At 42.5% G+C, this 17,220-nt stretch overlaps 1 protein-coding gene across 1 annotated transcript; it reads right to left on the bottom strand.

The window, feature by feature from the left end:
- Positions 1–2,550: 2,550 nt before the first annotated feature.
- Positions 2,551–15,787, bottom strand: LOC142401800 (15-hydroxyprostaglandin dehydrogenase [NAD(+)]). The gene is made up of 7 exons (XM_075487269.1): positions 15,609–15,787; positions 13,289–13,412; positions 8,321–8,427; positions 7,395–7,491; positions 6,967–7,043; positions 4,362–4,519; positions 2,551–4,145 (listed from the first exon to the last, which is right to left on the bottom strand). Exons 1-7 carry the CDS (start codon positions 15,699–15,701, stop codon positions 4,025–4,027), a joined length of 777 nt encoding a protein of 258 aa, XP_075343384.1. The 5' UTR covers positions 15,702–15,787; the 3' UTR covers positions 2,551–4,024.
- Between the last annotated feature and the right edge of the window lie 1,433 nt (positions 15,788–17,220).

Raw genomic sequence — 17,220 nt, forward strand, 5'->3', positions numbered from 1 at the left:
AGTCAGAAGGTGCAAGCTATGTCGACCGAGAAGGTAAGAGTAATCAAATGTACCTGGGAGTGTGAGAGGGGTCTATTTGTTTTTGTGGTAGGTGTGCCAGAAAGCAAGTCGAAGTACTTCTGCTCAGCTCCCAGGCCGCTACCGGGCCGGTCCAGCAAAGTTACATAGCGCAGTTTTTCCAACTCAGACCCCCGAAGGGCATAGGAGACAGGCCAATCGTAATATTAAAACTCATTCTAGCCGAACAATTTTTTTCAAGCTGTTATTTTAAGGTAGAAATGTTACATAGTTTTGCTTTAACCCCCAGGTTGGTAAAAGTTGGCTTGATATAATGGGTCAAGCTACCCAGATCCAACAGGGGGGGGTCTCAGTGGTGTGTCCAAAAACCATCAATTCCATCTATTTTTCATTACAATTTAAGAAGTTAAGAGCCATCCAGGCCTTTATGTCATCAAATCGCTGTCTGAGGCTAGCCTGGGAATTCCCATGCTGCTTTGCGCGCGATTTCATTCACACTGCAAAGGCAGCCTGGAAACCACCGCCCTTATTTTTGCCTGAGTTAGAGAACCAATCACAGAACGGGGGGCAGCAAGACGATGACGAAGTCTATGCGCGACACCGAAGCTTGTAGAGTGTTAATCCAACATGGCAGCGGACACAATGTTACCGTTCGATGCAGCCGTAGAAAGTGTTTTAAGTAGCTTAGAACGCAAGTTTACTTTTAAAAAAGAGCAACGTTTGGCGTTGAAAGATTTCATTGCCAAGAAGGATGTATTTGCTCTGCTGTGAAGAAGTGAGAAGTGATACAATTGGCTATGAATCGCGTGCAAAGCAGCATGGGAAGAACCAGACGCCATTTGATAGACATTCATAGCGCCCAATAAACAGCTCTAGGCATTCGTAAACCACGCCTCAAATACGAGAAAATGCACACCTAGTTCCCAGACCACCATCTCATCGAGATGTGGACGCGTCAGCCAGGCTAGTCTGAGGCAGCAGTTCTGTGGGATCCCTGAGCGAAAATCCATCATGCAGGTTGTATGTAACTTCTTAGAAACCGATACAATTCTAGAGCGTTTGAAAAGCAGCGGAACCACAGTCTGCGCCAGTGAGGTGTTGGCGATGTCAGTGTACACGCCAGCCCGCTCCTCTGCAAAGGCTTTCAGGACCCTCTGTGACACTCTATCTGGTCCTGTTCCCTTGTGAGGATTGACCTGCTGCAGAGATCTTAGAACCTGTGTCTATGTTACCTGGAGAGTTCCCCTTCAGCCCCTCCTGATGGTAATGCTGGTGTGATGTCCTGTTGATGGCTGTCAAACCCGGCATGAAAGGCGTTTTTTGTCTGGTAGGTACCCGAGGTTCTGGCTGTTTGTCTGTTTCCCTTGTAGTTTGTCACAGCCTGGATACCCTGCCACATTCTGCGAGTCACAGTTCTCCAGTTTCTCTTTTTTGCTGCTGTGATTAATTTTAGGAAAGCATATTGGACCAGCCTACACTGATATATATACTATATACTATATAATATCCTGGATGAACTATGGTTTTGGATTGAGAGAGACCAGATTAGTGCTGGAGGACACACAGATGGATGTACACCAGCTAATGTAGCAGTTCACAGTCTCTGTATATTCATGGATGCTGGCTGAGGCTTTCCTGAAGACATCCATATTTGTTATTTGTAGATAGTCTCCAAGTTCAGACAACTTTTGAACTGTCACGACTGAGAGGCTCTGCTTTGTGAGCTTCTTTGTATATGTTGGCGGCAGCAAAATGGCAATATAGCCAGGTTTACCTAAATTGGGCGAGGTCCTCTTCCTTGTTGCCAGAGGGAGGGATGTAAACAACATTAGGATGCTCTGTAGCTCCCTTTGAATACAACATTGGGTGAACACAGTTTAGCCCCGATTTTGATGTCTGAACACCACAACTGCTTGATAAGGGCTCCAATACCTCCCCCACAGGTTTGGACTCCTCCAAGCTACGTTCACACCAGTACATAGTGACCTGTCAGTGTTACGGCTTCATCAGGAGTGTGTCCGCCAAGCTTCTGTGTTTCAGTTTGCCATGTTTCAGTATGCCATTGCGTGACGATACCCTTCATTTTATTGCCCACCGATTGTATGTTGCTCACGAGGATGGTCAATATTGTTAATCTCCTGTAGCTAGCTAGGTGCCATAGTTGCTACATGACACCCTCTCTGCCATGTTTCCTCCTCAGGCTGGCGACTTCACTGCCTTGCGCTGCAGCTCAGGGTATGCAAGAAGCTGAAGATGGTTCAAATTCAATAAACAACACCAAACTTAAAGAGCACAGGCTGACGTTATTAGATCAACACTATGATTTCAAAGTGCTGATTATAAGATTTAGTGCCATCTAGTGGTGAAGTGTCAGACTGCAATAAGTGTCTGGTTTGTCTCATGCAATGCTGTGAAAACATGGCAGTATGACATAGTATATTGCCATGGTAATGGATTCACACTGTATATAGATATTAATGGCTCAATCTAAGTTTTAAAAACAAAACAAAAATATCTTTATTTTTACACGATTCAACACAAATCAAAACATCATGATCAATATAACATTGTATGCCTGACAATACATGTCCAAAATGCAACAGCCTGAAACTTTCCTGGCTCATCCTTGTACATGTACACGCTCCACCTATTCTCCAAGCTTCATCAATAGCTGGCCTCAATAAAATGACAATGATATCATACCGAGAGCCTTGATGAAGTTAGAGAATCAAGAAGCGTAAATGAATCAAACAACTGACACGTTTTCTTATCAAACAAGGACATCAAATAATGAAGAGACTCTTCTGGACATATTTCATCTTTCACATGTCCCACTTTAAAGCAAAACGTCAGCCTGTTTCAAGACATGCAGTCATGTGAAAAAGAAAGTGCACCCTCTTTCAATTTCAAGGTTTTATGCTAGGATATCGTTTTTTTGGTATTTTTTATTTTTTTAAATCAATTTGGTCCTTACTAGGTCTTCAACTAAGCACAACCTCAAATGAATAATAACATGATATATTACAGTGAAAAACTGGTTGGATTATCAGTGTCTCACATCATTGTTGAGGAAATGTGGCCAACTCGTCTTTACAATTCTGCTTGAGTTCATCGAGGTTCACAGACATTCAAGCTCTCTACTGTCACATCATAGCATTTCCATCAGGTTGAGGTCTGAACTTTGGGTTATTGCAACACCTTGATTCTTTTAGTCTTCAGCCATTTAGTTGTTGATCTATAGCTGTACTTGCTAACAGTGTACTGTTGTATGACTCAATTTCAGTCAATATTTACTTGTCCAACAGATAGCCTCACATTTTGACTCTGGAATACATCAGCAGAGAACTTCATGGTCAACTCCATGATTGCATGGTGCCTCGGTCCTGTACTGCAGAAAAAGACCAAATGATTGCTCTCCGATCATCATCCAATCAGCTCTCCACCATTGTGCTTCACAGTTGGTATAAGGTGTTTATGCTGATTTGATTAGCAGCACCTGGCTGCTACTGCAGAGTTTTCATGATGTAAAAACCTACTAATTTAGGATTGCTTTTAATACCCAGTAGTATGACGACACTTTTATCTTATTTGATTTTGTTGTATTTTATTGCTTTCACTGTTCTTTTATTGTTTTTATTTGTTTTTACTTATTTTTCTCTTTATTTATTACCTACTGTAAAGCACTTTGGTACATCGTAATGATTGTTTGTAAAGGGCTGTATAAATAAAATACATTTACATTTACATTACATTTAAAAGGATACATGAAACCTTCAAATTGAAAGAGGGTGTACTTTCTTTTTCACAAGAATGTAAAAAACAAATGTATGTGTTTAGTTGTTTCGACTAGCAACAGAAGAAATATCAGCGAAGAAGAAAACTGCAGATGCTGAAAACAACCAGGATGAAAGAAACTGTTTGCACTTTTATTTGCAGGATTCAGTCCAGTTAGGTTTCGCTATGAATTTAGTTGCGGCTCATAGCACATGGCAGTTGTCATTAGCTCCTACTGAACAAAGGATGGAAACTTCACATATGTTTTTCCTTTCGGGATCACCAGGAGGGCCTCACCATTTTTTGTCTCATCTTTGGCCAGCTCCAGGAAGCACTCGGCCACTTCAGACACACTGCATCAGAAAGGTAGAGTGGCATCAGTGAGGATGCATGCACACACTATTATTCATGGTCATTAATGAGAGGTTACAGGAGTATTTATGGGTCTAAGAAATGACAGTAATGGAATTAGATTTGCACTTGAAGAAGGAACGTCAGTAAAGATTCAGTAGCGCACAAAACCAAATGCTTAGCGAAGCCTTTTTTAAACAAAGCAAGCAAAGACTCACGTTAAAACTCCAAGCGTGTCTATCAACTTCTGTGTTGCATCACCCAGGTGAGAAAATTGTCCCAGTTTTTGTGGGATGCTGGTCAAGAAGTCAGTTTGCACAAAACTAGGGCAAAGGACATTGAAGCGTATACCGTAGCCTGAAGCCTCAGAAGCAGCCTGGAAGAAGAAACGCAACATTAGGCTTCTCACATGCTGCACTGCATTAACAACAGCACAAATATGATGAAAATGATGCTTCTGTTTATCTATCTCACTGTAGACGTGTAGATGAGTAACTTGAGTATTAAAAATGAGGATTAGCTTGTAGCTGCTTTAGCTTCAGTTGTGGCGTCCATCAACACTGAGACCAGATCCAACCACACCAATTTTTTTTAATAAAGAAAGAAAGTTGGCTTGTGATCCAGAAATCCCAAGCCAACTTGTGAAATATAACAATTTAATTTACATTTCGCAAATGAACACTTGGAAAAACAGAAACCTTAAATGGTTTTTAAGTCTAATAGTTACATTTTCAAACAGATGATCAGAAAACAGAACATCGCGTCTGGAATCCAGTCATCAGGTACTGTTGCAATATGTTCTCTCCAATTCTGAATGGGTGGTGACAAGTGTTGCCAGTTCGGTGGTCCTAGATCACAATTAAACTGTCTTTAAAAATAAACAAGAATGTCTGTAAGACAGTGTCATTTTTGTTCTGGTGTTGGTGCTGGAATAGATGTTTTTGCCCCCTTTCTTTTTCTTTTTAAATGTCAGCTCTCCATCTCAAATACAATCAAATACAGATCTGAGTGGCAGATGGGCCAAACCTGTCTTTAGCCCCTTTCACACTGCGACCCGCTACATTAGCGGGTCCAAATTGCACCTTCGACCCGCGTCGAGCAATGTGAACGCTTGGCGTGTCAGGGTGACCCGTGTCGCCTGAAGCCGAGTTCAGGGGGCGTTGCCTAGTGGCAGAGCGTCACACGAAACACAGAAAATGCTGGGCGTGTACAATGACGTAGGCACAAGCCATGCGTCGGAGGTAGGGTTAAATACACCTGTCTGCATCAAATTTTTCAAACAAACGATGGCGGGACAGCTTGAGATATCGTTTATGCAATTGTATATGCAGTTCATGGAGATGTTACTTTAGGGTGCGTGGATGGTTAAAACGTGGGATGCCGCCGATGAACATATGCGGAGAATACGGGAGCACTATAACCTCCAAATTGAGGAAATCCAGCTACAATTTGAAGCAGAAGAACGCGAACACCGTCCCCGAAATGTGGCGGTAAATAACGTCCTCTGCTCGGAGGCTGAGGAGCTCGCGGACCTCCTTGTCTCCCCAGTTGGCCATATTAAAAAATGTCTCCAACTTGATGTAGGCTAAAACAGAGTAAAACTTGAAGTGAAACTTGTCCTCACCTGTCGTTGTTGTTCTGAATCAGCTGTCCATTCTGTCTTTTAAACTCCTCACGCCACGCCACGCCACGCCCACGTCCGACCCGCGTCGATTGCGTTCACATCAAACTCGGCTCGGCAAAAAGACTAGGGTCCGACGCGGGTCGAAAGGCGAGTTGAGTTGACGCGGCAGCCCGGGTCGGCAGTGTGAACGCAACAGCGGACACGCTAAATTCGCGAATTAAACGCGGGTTATTCGGCAGTGTGAAAGGGGCTTTTGAGATTGAGCACAAAGCAAAGTGTACAGAAAAATGCAGATGTGGTCTGCAGTGGACTGTCTTACACGAAGCAACAATCAGCAGAGGACTTCTCGTCGTGTGAATATTAGCTACTTGCTTCTCACATGGGCGTGGCGTGGCGTGACGTGAGGAGTTTAAAAGACAGAATGGACAGCTGATTCAGAACAACAGCGACAGGTGAGGACAAGTTTTACTCTGTTTTAGCCACCATCAAGTTCGAGACATTTTTGAAGATGGCCAACTGGGGAGACAAGGAGGTCCGCGAGCTCCTCAGCCTCCGAGCAGAGGACGTTATTTACCGCCACATTTCGGGGACGGTGTTCGCGTTCTTCTGCTTCAAATTGTAGCTGGATTTCCTCAATTTGGAGGTTATAGTGCTCCCGTATTCTCCGCATCCCACGTTGTAACCATCCACACACCGTAAAGTAACATCTCCATGAACTGCATATACAATTGCATAAACGATATGATATCTCAAGGTGTCCCGCCATCGTTTGTTTGAAAAATTTGATGCAGACAGGTGTATTTAACCCTACCTCCGACGCATGGCTTGTGCCTACGTCATTGTACACGCCCAGCATTTTCTGTGTTTCGTGTGACGCTCTGCCACTAGGCAACGCCCCCTGAACTCGGCTTCAGGCGACACGGGTCACCCTGACACGCCAAGCGTTCACATTGCTCGACACAAGTCGAAGGTGCAATTTGGACCCGCTAAGGTAGCGGGTCGCAGTGTGAAAGGGGCTTTAGATTCCTTCACATTAATATTAGGAGTGACAGAGAACTGATCTGCTGGATCTGAAAAGGTATCAACATCGTATCCAATCATTTCTGGACCTGCTCACACACCTTTTCATCTTTTCTTATTTTAGTTTTAGTTCTAATACATTTTTCTGCAATCGTTTTTATTTTCCACACATTCCTTACCCCCATGGCTCGAGTGAAGCCAACCACTCCGTTCTTGGTAGCTGTGTAGACAGGACAGCTCAGAAAAGGGCCCAAACCTGCAGGATATCCGTTATATATGTCAGGATTTCCATCAGTTTTCTGACATTAACATTTTCAGATGACCATTTCCTATCTGTATGCTGTGCTACATTCAATAGTCATACTTACAACAGAGGATTTTCCTTTTATGAGTAATCAGAAACAAATGACTCACTTACAGAAACAAAACTGAGAACACCTATGATTTCCAATCAGCCCAACTGTAGCTATAAAATGACCTTCATTTGTCATAAATTGCCTGACAGTCCTCCTCAAAAGTAATGCAATTACTGTAAGGTGATGGAATTTTTAAGAATTGAGAATAAAGTATCATTGCACACTGTGGAGCGATAAATCATGTGCTTTACCTGCCATAGATGCTACGTTGATGATAACTCCTCCCCGACCTCCGGTCAGCTTGTTCATGTGCTCCAGACCAATATAAGTCCCCCTGATGACGCCCATCTATAGCACACAGTTCATTTAGGTGATCATCCTGGCAGAATATAGAAACATCCTCTGACAGTGAGTACATAAGGGCTGTTGTTCATGAAAAAGAGGTGTGGATGAAAAACACACCTGGTGGAAATTTTTGTGGTTGTGAAACCGTGACCTTTTAAGAAACCGAAAAAACCAGCCCGTCAAATAAAAGAAGATTAATGTGCTCAATTAAACTGACAAGGTGCTTAAGAATTTCTTTACATAAGAATAACTGATTCATTTCTTTTAAATAGAATGTGAATCTTCAAATTCACATTCTATTTCTATTCCAGAAGTATGTTGCATTGTTAGTGATGCACAAAGTACGACAATGTGCAGTTTGTGTCACACCCATGGACTCACGTTTTTAGTTTCATGTTTTAGGTTATGTTTGTGTGTCACTCCATGTTTAGTTTTTGCCATTTTAGTTTCCCTGCACTCTGTTTATCAGTTTCACTCACTTCACCTGTGTTTTTTCCCTCAGCTGCACTCACTCTCCAATCACTCTCACTCCCTATTTAGTTTCCTGCCTTCCCTTTCAGTTTTGCGGGATCTTTGTTTAATGTCAAGTTCAAAATCCATGCTAAGGTTCCTACGTCCCATGAGTTCCACGTTTTTCTAAAGATAAGTATTTATTCCATGCCATGCCATGTTCTTTTGTTTTGTTTATAGCTCCGTTTTTCTCCGGCTCTGCCGCGTTTTATGTTGTTACTTTGTTTTTCGTTAATAAATCTTCTTTGTTTTTGTAAGTCTGCATCAGTGTCCTCCCTTCCACACCCAAACCTGACGGTTTGTTGCTCTTTCTGCTTCTTACCAGGTTTATGGAGACTGCTTTCTCCCATGCACTCTCATTCAAGATGCCGGCATTGTTGCACACCAGGTCTACTCCTCCGAAGGTCTCTACCGCTCTCTGAAAGGCAGCTTGAAAGAACAAAAGCAAAAAAACTATGATTAACTTTTGGTTTCGCAATCAAGTGCGCTTCCACAAATGTGCAGCGGGCTCGAAGGGCACTCTCTTTTTTTTTTTTTTAGTGTTGGAATATTCAGCATTGAGCTGCAACAGTGGAGAGGATGCATCTTGAATTTCTCCTGTGTCACAGAATTTCCCTTTGAAAAGATCTTCTTTTACCAAGATGTCGGGTTTTTTTTGCCCAAAAAGGTTAGTTTACTGATTCACTGAATTACTACCTGAACATTACACTTCTACCCCAACGATCTCTTAAGTGACTGCTGTGGGTTTGCTCTGTATTACAGATGTCCAGCTTTGACCTGTATTTTGTCTTGGTTGAGGCAACTGCAGAAAACCAACTCACAGACAGAATGTGGCCAAAGGAAGAAGTGTTGCACGCGCTTTTCCACCTCATGAACAGAACAGTGAACAGTCCTTTTTAACTCCAGTCCAAACTGCAGCCTTTGTGCTGAATCTGTAGCATCAATAAACAGTTGTTTTTTCCTGCAGTGTCTTGAGGCTGCTGCACCAAAGGTTTCTCAAATCCAGACATATTCTGAACGATCCTGCACAAGGAAATACATCTGGGAAAGTTTAAGTGGGGCAGACGTGGTATCAATGTGTTTTATAGCTGCTGACACTGATTAATAATTTCAGACTTTTAAATAAATCTAAGTTCTCCTTTTTCACTCCCTGGTCCCACATCTGAAATGTGAAATATCCTGCTGTGACTCTGTGTGCCAGCTGTTGTCGGTGTGTGTTTGTAGCCTGCATCTGGAGATTCAGTTCAATTAGTCTCTCAAATATGTCACTGAGGTATGCAAGTTTCATGAGAAAGCTGTTGCTCCAACACTAGTGGGCAAATTCATTTCCATCTTCCTCCAAAAGAAATTCTTATCTAATCCCTCACTTCAAAACACGCTGGATGAGACCTTCCCGTGTGACAGCCACTAACTCAATGTGGAACAAACCAACTGTGTGGTCTGATGCCATCTCCTCACACACTGCAGAAACAATCGGAGCGTTAAATGTTTAATGTTGCAATGATATCCGTCATCTCATCATTCAGCTCAGGGCTGCAAACCCCACACAGAAAAGCCCCAGCTGAGATTCAAACCAGGAAACATTTTGCTGTGATGCAGCATTGCTATAGCCTGGGTGCCAGCCGAACTTAGCCCCGCCCATAACATTTTTGGTCGGGAAGTTCGGTCTGGCTCTGCTCAGTTGGGAAATCATTATGCCCGACATGGAATCAGTCGACCCAATCAGATTGCCAGGGCGGGCTTTATACGATGATGGACAGATGATCAACAGGGACATTATCGACTACGTCACTAAAGAGCGTTTGGTTTGACTTCGTTTGAAACAAACATGGCTGCCGCTGGAGAGCTAGGGTGTGTAGATTCTGCCATCGAGTCTGTTCTACAGGATCTCCACATTGCATTCATTTTGAAAGACGAACAGAGGAACGCAATAAAGGCTTTTATCAATAAAAAATATGTTTTTGCCGTCTTTCCTACAACAAGTGTGTGTCGCTTAATCTACGTCACATACTACGTTGCTCTGATTGGTTGTAGGTCTATCCAATTGAGCGAAGAGGCATTTTTTCTCCTGGTTTGGTTGAAACACGCCCCATACTCAAAACTCTATTGAGCGGTATCAGACTCACATTCTGACTAGAATCGTGAGTATGACGTAGTCAGGCTAGCATTGCTAACCACCACACCAGCATTCAGCATAAATGCCATCATGTATTCCTAAAATGAACAACAAGCTCAATGCTTATATATATGTATATGTGTTTAAGAGTGTTTCTACTATGCAGTCCTCATCCAGCCATTTCAAACCGGTCTGCTCTCTTTGTACACCTCAAAGTTAACAGGGTGTGGTTCTCCACCTGCGATTAAATGCTACCTGATAGGGACGTTTTATCCTGAATTAATCCAGTGAGCCCCGGTTTCTGTCAATACCTGTTGTATGAAAGGTAAAAAATACTCAATGCAGACAATGTGGGATTGAATGGTTTCATGTTTCCAGGCGTGTTTCTTTCAGCAAATAACAGCCCAGATCTGCTGCTCCTTTTCCATACAGCATGGGTAACGATGAGTAATCAAAAAAGTACGTCCTGCAGTCTTTTCCAAAGAAATTGTCCATGACCTTTTTTTTTTTTTCAGAAACCTTAAGAAAAGACGGCTTCAGATCAGACAACTGGGAAGCAATGACAAATCAAACACACTTAACTAAGCTGAGATGTAAACAAATATTTATACTTTTTTATATCTAAGATTATTGAGAAAGTTGTATTTAACCAGCTCAACGACTTTCTGAATGAAAGTGGAAGTCTTGATAACTTTCAATCAGGCTTCAGACGTCATCACAGCACTGAAACAGCTCTGGTCAAAGTGTTAAATGACATCATGTCGAATACTGATTCTGGTAATGTTTCAGTCCTGGTTCTGTTGGACCTCAGCGCTGCATTTGATACTGTAGATCACAGAATCCTGTTGCACAGGCTGGAAAACTGGGTTGGACTTTCTGGAGCGGTCCTTAACTGGTTCAGGTCCTACTTAGAAGGCCGGAGCTATTTTGTTACAATTGGCAGCTATGAATCTGAGCGAGTGGCCATGACATGTGGAGTCCCCCAGGGGTCAATTCTTGGACCTCTTCTGTTTAACTTGTATATGCTCCCTTTGGGTCAGATATTGCAGAACTTTAACATCAATTATCACAGTTATGCAGACGATACACAACTTTATGTGTCTCTGTCACCGGACGACTGCAGCCCAGCAGACGTACTGTGTCAGTGTCTGGAGGAAGTAAACACCTGGATGAGAGAGAATTTTCTACAATTAAATGAAGACAAAACTGAGATCATTCTGTTTGGGAGCAAAGAGAAGAGGGTCAGCGTTGATAAATATCTTGAGACTCGGGCCCTTACAATCACTGTCCAGTGAGTGCATGAGTGTTGATGGACTCAGATCTGACTTTCAGCAGCCACATCAAAGCTGTCACCAAGGCAGCTTTTTAACATCTCAGAAACATCAACAGAATTAAAGGTTTCCTCTCCCAAAAAGACCAGGGGCCTCATGTACGAAGGGTGCGTACGCACAAAATAGTGGTGTACGCACCTTTTCACGTCAACGATCAGATGTATCAAGAGCGAAATGACCGTGGAAATGTGCGGTGCCTCACGGCAGCTTCAGGGCTGGCGTACGCACTTTTCTACAGCTGCTGATTCTTTGGCGACACCGAAGGTAATGTTGGGAAACTGTTATAATAAATAAATGTGAAAACAATTAGTCCTCAGACTATGATGTGCACATTTGAGATAGATGAACAATTAATACTGATAAACAATTAACGCACATGTGTCTCCATTTACACGAGTGGATATAAAAGCAGCGCAAAGTGGTGCAATACATACCATTAAAAACAATGGCTGCTTTAGCAGTATTAGAAGACTTTGCAAATGGTGCAATTTGAAGAGAGCGTGTGTTCACTACAACAGAGAGGATTAGCTGGCATATGATGGCGACTGATTACTCATTAGCCGTTTTGAGGGAAACCCTCCTAGAACTGTGCGCAGAGTTGCGGCCGGCGTTGGAGCGCAACACAGCGAGGAGCCATGCGCTGCCTGTGCCCACAGGTGATGTGCACACTGGGGTTCCTATAGCAACCGGGGCATTCCACAGGGAGCTGGCCAACTGATTGGGACTGTGCCAGTCTACCCTGAGCCGAGCAATGCGAGCCGCGTGGGACAGAATTTTCCGCATCTCAGCCACGTATATCAAATTCCCAACAGGCCAACATTAAAGCGCAATTTGAAGCGAGAGCCGGTTTTCCTAATGTAATCGGAGCTATCGACTGCACACACATTGCTATAAAAGCGCAATCACATGATGAATTTGTATGTTAACAGGAAACATTTTCATTCGATCGATGTTGCAGTTTTTTGCTGGTTAAACTTCAGCTTAAGATCTTTCTAACAAGCCCCTGATCGTCTCTGTGGGCAAATGTTAATAACCCCGTGCGTAAAGTGTGAAATGTCTTAATCAGCCTCGACTTTTCCCCGGCGCACTTCTGCACGTTACTGTATGAACACGTTGTTGGGAGTTACACAAAAACATCGGTATTTACCTTGGGGGTAATCAGAGTCACCCACATGAGCTCCCACCACCCCAGAGAGAGCAGTGTCACCCATAGTTGCGCCGACTCTCTGTTCAAACAGTCGGTCACCCCCCCACCCGCCTGTTTTGGCCACACTGCGGCGGTGGGCAGCCAGTCTCCGCTTCACATCCACCTTAATGTTGGACCACTTCTTCTTCCCCTCTGCTTGTGAGGCTTCTCAGACCCCACAGCATTGACAGCCTCAGGCTCTCCCACCCACTCATCTTGCGTTTGCTGCTTATGCCGGAGGACAGCATGTCAAAGAACACATTTTTTCGGGCCTTTCAGAAAGTAGCACCGATATCTCGCTTTCCGTGAAGTTCGTCTTTTTTCCCGTCTTATTCATTCTTTTTTCTTTATTTTCTGATCATGCAGCGAGGGGAATCGCAGGTTCAGGGCTCATTTAAATATGATTTGCGTATTTAAGTAGGGGCGTGGACAGGGAGGAGTCGGCTGCTCCGACATGTGCGCTCAATTCCACGTTGATTGGGATGTACAAACGAAATGTGCTTGGATTGATCCGTGCGCACAGATTCGTACATCCGACGTTGGAGGTCATTTGGGTTTGAGCGTACGCCATGTTTCAGTAGGAAATCCACGCAAGTCTTTGTACATGAGGCCCCTGGACTATTTGACCAGACCTTGTGTTTGAGAGGTGTGCGTTACCTTTAATCTGCTCCTCTGATTCGACATCACATTTCAGGAACAACGCTTTTCCTGCTCCGTGCTGTTTATTCAGGGCCTCCGTTAAACTCTCTCCAGCAGTTTCATGTACATCCAGGAGGGCCACCTGTACCGGTGAGGGACACATCAGATAAGATGCTCTGTGGTCAAATGTGTCACACGTGGCTGTTTTAAGCAAGTGTTTAGTTTGTTTTTTCAGCTCTACTTTACAGTAAACTGAAAACCTCAGAGGGGTAAAGTTTGCAACTATATTGTGTATTTCTGTAAATACGTCAAATTTATTCACAACTTGTATGTTACTTTTTGGTTTACTCATGTTGAATTATAGTAGCGCTGATGGACTGGCGACCTTTTCCAGGGTGTACCCCCCCCCACCTCTCGCCCAATGTCCGCTGGGATAGGCTCCAGCCCCCCGGCGACCAGACAGTTGGATTAAGCGAATATAGAAAATGGATGGATGAATTATAGTATAAAAGTCAAATACCCATACAGTATGCTGCTGGTTTGTACACTATGGGGGAAGAATGGGGGAAGATGAGTCATTTTTCAGTCAAATTAAATCCTCTAATCCAATTTCAGGATGCTTCTTATCAGTTTAAATAATCAGAATTAATTAGAGACTAAGAGTTCTGACAATATGGCTTCTGGAAAACAAAAACAAAAAAGCTTCTGCGACTCAGTTTGCCCCCAGCTCAGTGATAAGTTGTGGGGGTAGACTGACCATCTAACTGAATCTAAACCAAACCTATTTTAAAAAATACCATGCCTCTTTAAAAACTAATTTGATAGTCTATTTCTTATTTATTTTTTCTTGAAGACAATTTAACAAAAAATAAATAAATGCTCGCCATTCCTAAAAAGACATTAAGTTTGAGAAGTTCATTAAGGACACAATGTAAACTAAAACAGGTCTACACAATGGAACGATTGACCGTGAGCCTGCAGCTGAGAACGCACGACTTGGGAGACTAAATGAGTTAGTACTGTTTAGGCAAGGCAAGGCATCTTTATTTATATAGCGCATTTCATACCACAGGCAACTCAATGTGCCTGTGGTTTATTGGGATGTATTGTGAGATGTCTTCTCTGTGACTATAACCCTGTATATATAGATATATATTCTTCTTTTTACTTCCAATGTATTGCCAAGGAATGACTGTTTGTTCTTGTTACTCTAAAAAAAAAATCATGGAAAATCAAATAAAGCCAAAGTTTGAAAAGAAAGCAACAAAAAGTTAGCCCTAAAGTTTGATCTTCCCCCAAACAATAAAGATTGTTGAATAAGCTAGATAAACCCTGAATAGGAATAATTAAATAAATGTCCCTGAAACTGATAAACATTTGAGTCAAAAGCTGCCGCCCACAAAAAACGTTGGCATCATGTAGTTTGCGTCGGATCCAAAAAACAACCCTTTGTTCACTCTCAGGATATTGCCAACAGCCATTGCAAATGGATTGAGCAAAACTTCATGCATCACCCCTGCAGTGATCATTGTTCACCTTTGTTTTCTTACAGCATGGTGCAGTGTTTCCTATGGTCAAAGACAAGGAAATCATCCGAGCTCCTTTCCTTAGCGTTTAGAGAATCCAACCGGCTCTGGATTATGTCACAAATTATTGCTCCTTCCTTACAGTTTGTCTAAACTTCAGCAGCTCCATTTACCCCACAGCATATGGCTCGCTTTACCCCGTAGCATATATTTTTTTAGGGGGTTTCTGCTTGCTTACCAAGCAAAAGTACTTTTCCACCTGAATACAGTGACTTGGTGCTGTAGTCATTACATCTGATGTAACAGATGTTCGCTTTGATGAGCCAAAAACTAAAGACGACACATTGTGGAGGGCTGCTTTCCACTCAGGCAAATATTTAGCCCCAGGCTCATCTTACTGCAATCTGCCCTACTTCTTTATGTTCTTGTTTTTTTGGGGGTTTTTTGGGGTTTTTTTTAAATGTTTTTTGAAGTCTAATTACAAAAAGCTGGGTTGAACTGGACAGATGTTGTTTTCTTCTGCAGTTTACCACAGAGGAAGAATCCTGGACTAATTTTCCTGCCTTTGATAATGCAGACTAATAATGAACCAAACCAACAAACAACAAACAAAAGCTTTGCTATTCTAACTGACAACACGAGCATCTGACCTTGGGTAACATTGAACCTCCATGACCACTTCGGGAGTGGTCGTGGATCCCAATTCTGGAGTGTTTGAACTTACTTCTCCTTTAGGCTATCCTTTGCTTTGTTCCTAACTAAATCTTTGTTTTAAACACCAAACACACATCTGGACTGAGGCAGAACTCTACCTTGGCACCGTTTTGCAGAAGGATCTCCGTCACTGCTCTCCCGATGCCCATCGCTGCTCCTGTCACCACTGCGTTTTTATTCTGTAAAGCCATTTCAGTTGCTCGGTTAAAAAAATAAAATAAATGGCAAGAGGAGTACGTTGGTCGTTTGAAGCCTGCCAGGGGCGAAAAGAAAAAGAAATGTGGATTCTGGAGAAGTTGGTCGACGCACTTGTCGCCGCCCATAAGATTCTTGCGGGCTCAAACATGCCAGTGGGGGCTAATTGGTTTCCTTTCCTTTTTTTTTTCCGTCGACGCAGAAGGCAAGGCAAGGCATCTTTATTTATATAGCGCATTTCATACCACAGGCAACTCAATGTGCTTTACATAAAGACAAGGCATTTAAAGCATCAATTTAAAGAGAAAAAAAATAGAATAAAAGTTAAAAACACAGTTAAAAGCATTCTGAAGCATTCTGTGGCCACTACATTTCAGCCTTTTTAGATCAAATAAGTGGAACAAACGCTACTCGAACACTACTCGCGTTTTTAATTTACTATATACATATATTTTTTAATTTACTCACTTGTCACTACGCTCAGCCTTCAGTTTCTAACAGTTTACCGGTGGATAATATGTATGCCGTGGAGTTTAGAGAGTCAGTAGCAGTTTGTGACATGTCATTTTAAGGACCTGTTTGTATTATTGTCACACTGTAATCCTGCGTAAAACTTACATATTTTGAAATGGGGTTTGGAGTGACGGTATATAAGTAACACTGGTAGGTTGTATGGAAGTTTTTCTGTGCCATCAGAGTTTGAATACGAATTTCTAATATCGATTTTTTACAGCATCAAAATCAGACTCTGAATTTGAAAAACCAACAGTGTGGGGAAAAAAAAAATCAGTGGAAATAAAAATCAACTTAAAAAAATTCAGTGGCTGTATTCTCAGAATCCAGACAGTCGCTGCTACAGGCAGATGTGGCCACTAGATGGAGGTAGAGAGCCGTGTGACTTAATTATCTGCAGGGAGATTTGTCATTGACTTGCACTCTTTTGCCTGTCGTGAATTCATTTCTTTCTTTCTTTCTATGTAGAAACCTGGGGAAAAAACTGTGTGTGGCAGCTCATAGCATAGTCATAATAGTCATAGTATATTATGTCTATGGCTAATAGGGATATAAAGTAAGGAATTCAACAGACAAAAATTTAACTGCCTTGTTTTCAGTGGGACTTTAGAGTAGCATTGTGTAACAATTACTGACATCTTTATGTCCAAACCATTTCGCAACGAATTGCATCCATCTGCAGGCTTGACTGCCTGTTGTAGAGAGAAAAAACAACCTCACAGACCTTTTGATCTTCACCAGTGATTTCCATCTGGAAAAAGCCACAGCAGAATTTGTTTCCGATAGCTGCATTCGTCTATCCCAAAATAAACTCACGTCTTCAGGTTTTCACTGCTTTGACAAGGTCGTTTCACACAGTTTCCTGTTCTTGCGATATATAATAAGTGTGATAGTTCATTTCTCAAATATAAACCGTCAAACTTCTGTCTATTCACTGCCACAACTTCCTCCACTTTATCCTTATTCGTCGCGCTCTGAACAGTGCTCTTCTTATGTGCTTTT

This window comes from Odontesthes bonariensis, chromosome 16 (genome assembly GCF_027942865.1).
Source record: "Odontesthes bonariensis isolate fOdoBon6 chromosome 16, fOdoBon6.hap1, whole genome shotgun sequence".
Classification (NCBI taxonomy): Eukaryota; Metazoa; Chordata; class Actinopteri; order Atheriniformes; family Atherinopsidae; genus Odontesthes; species Odontesthes bonariensis.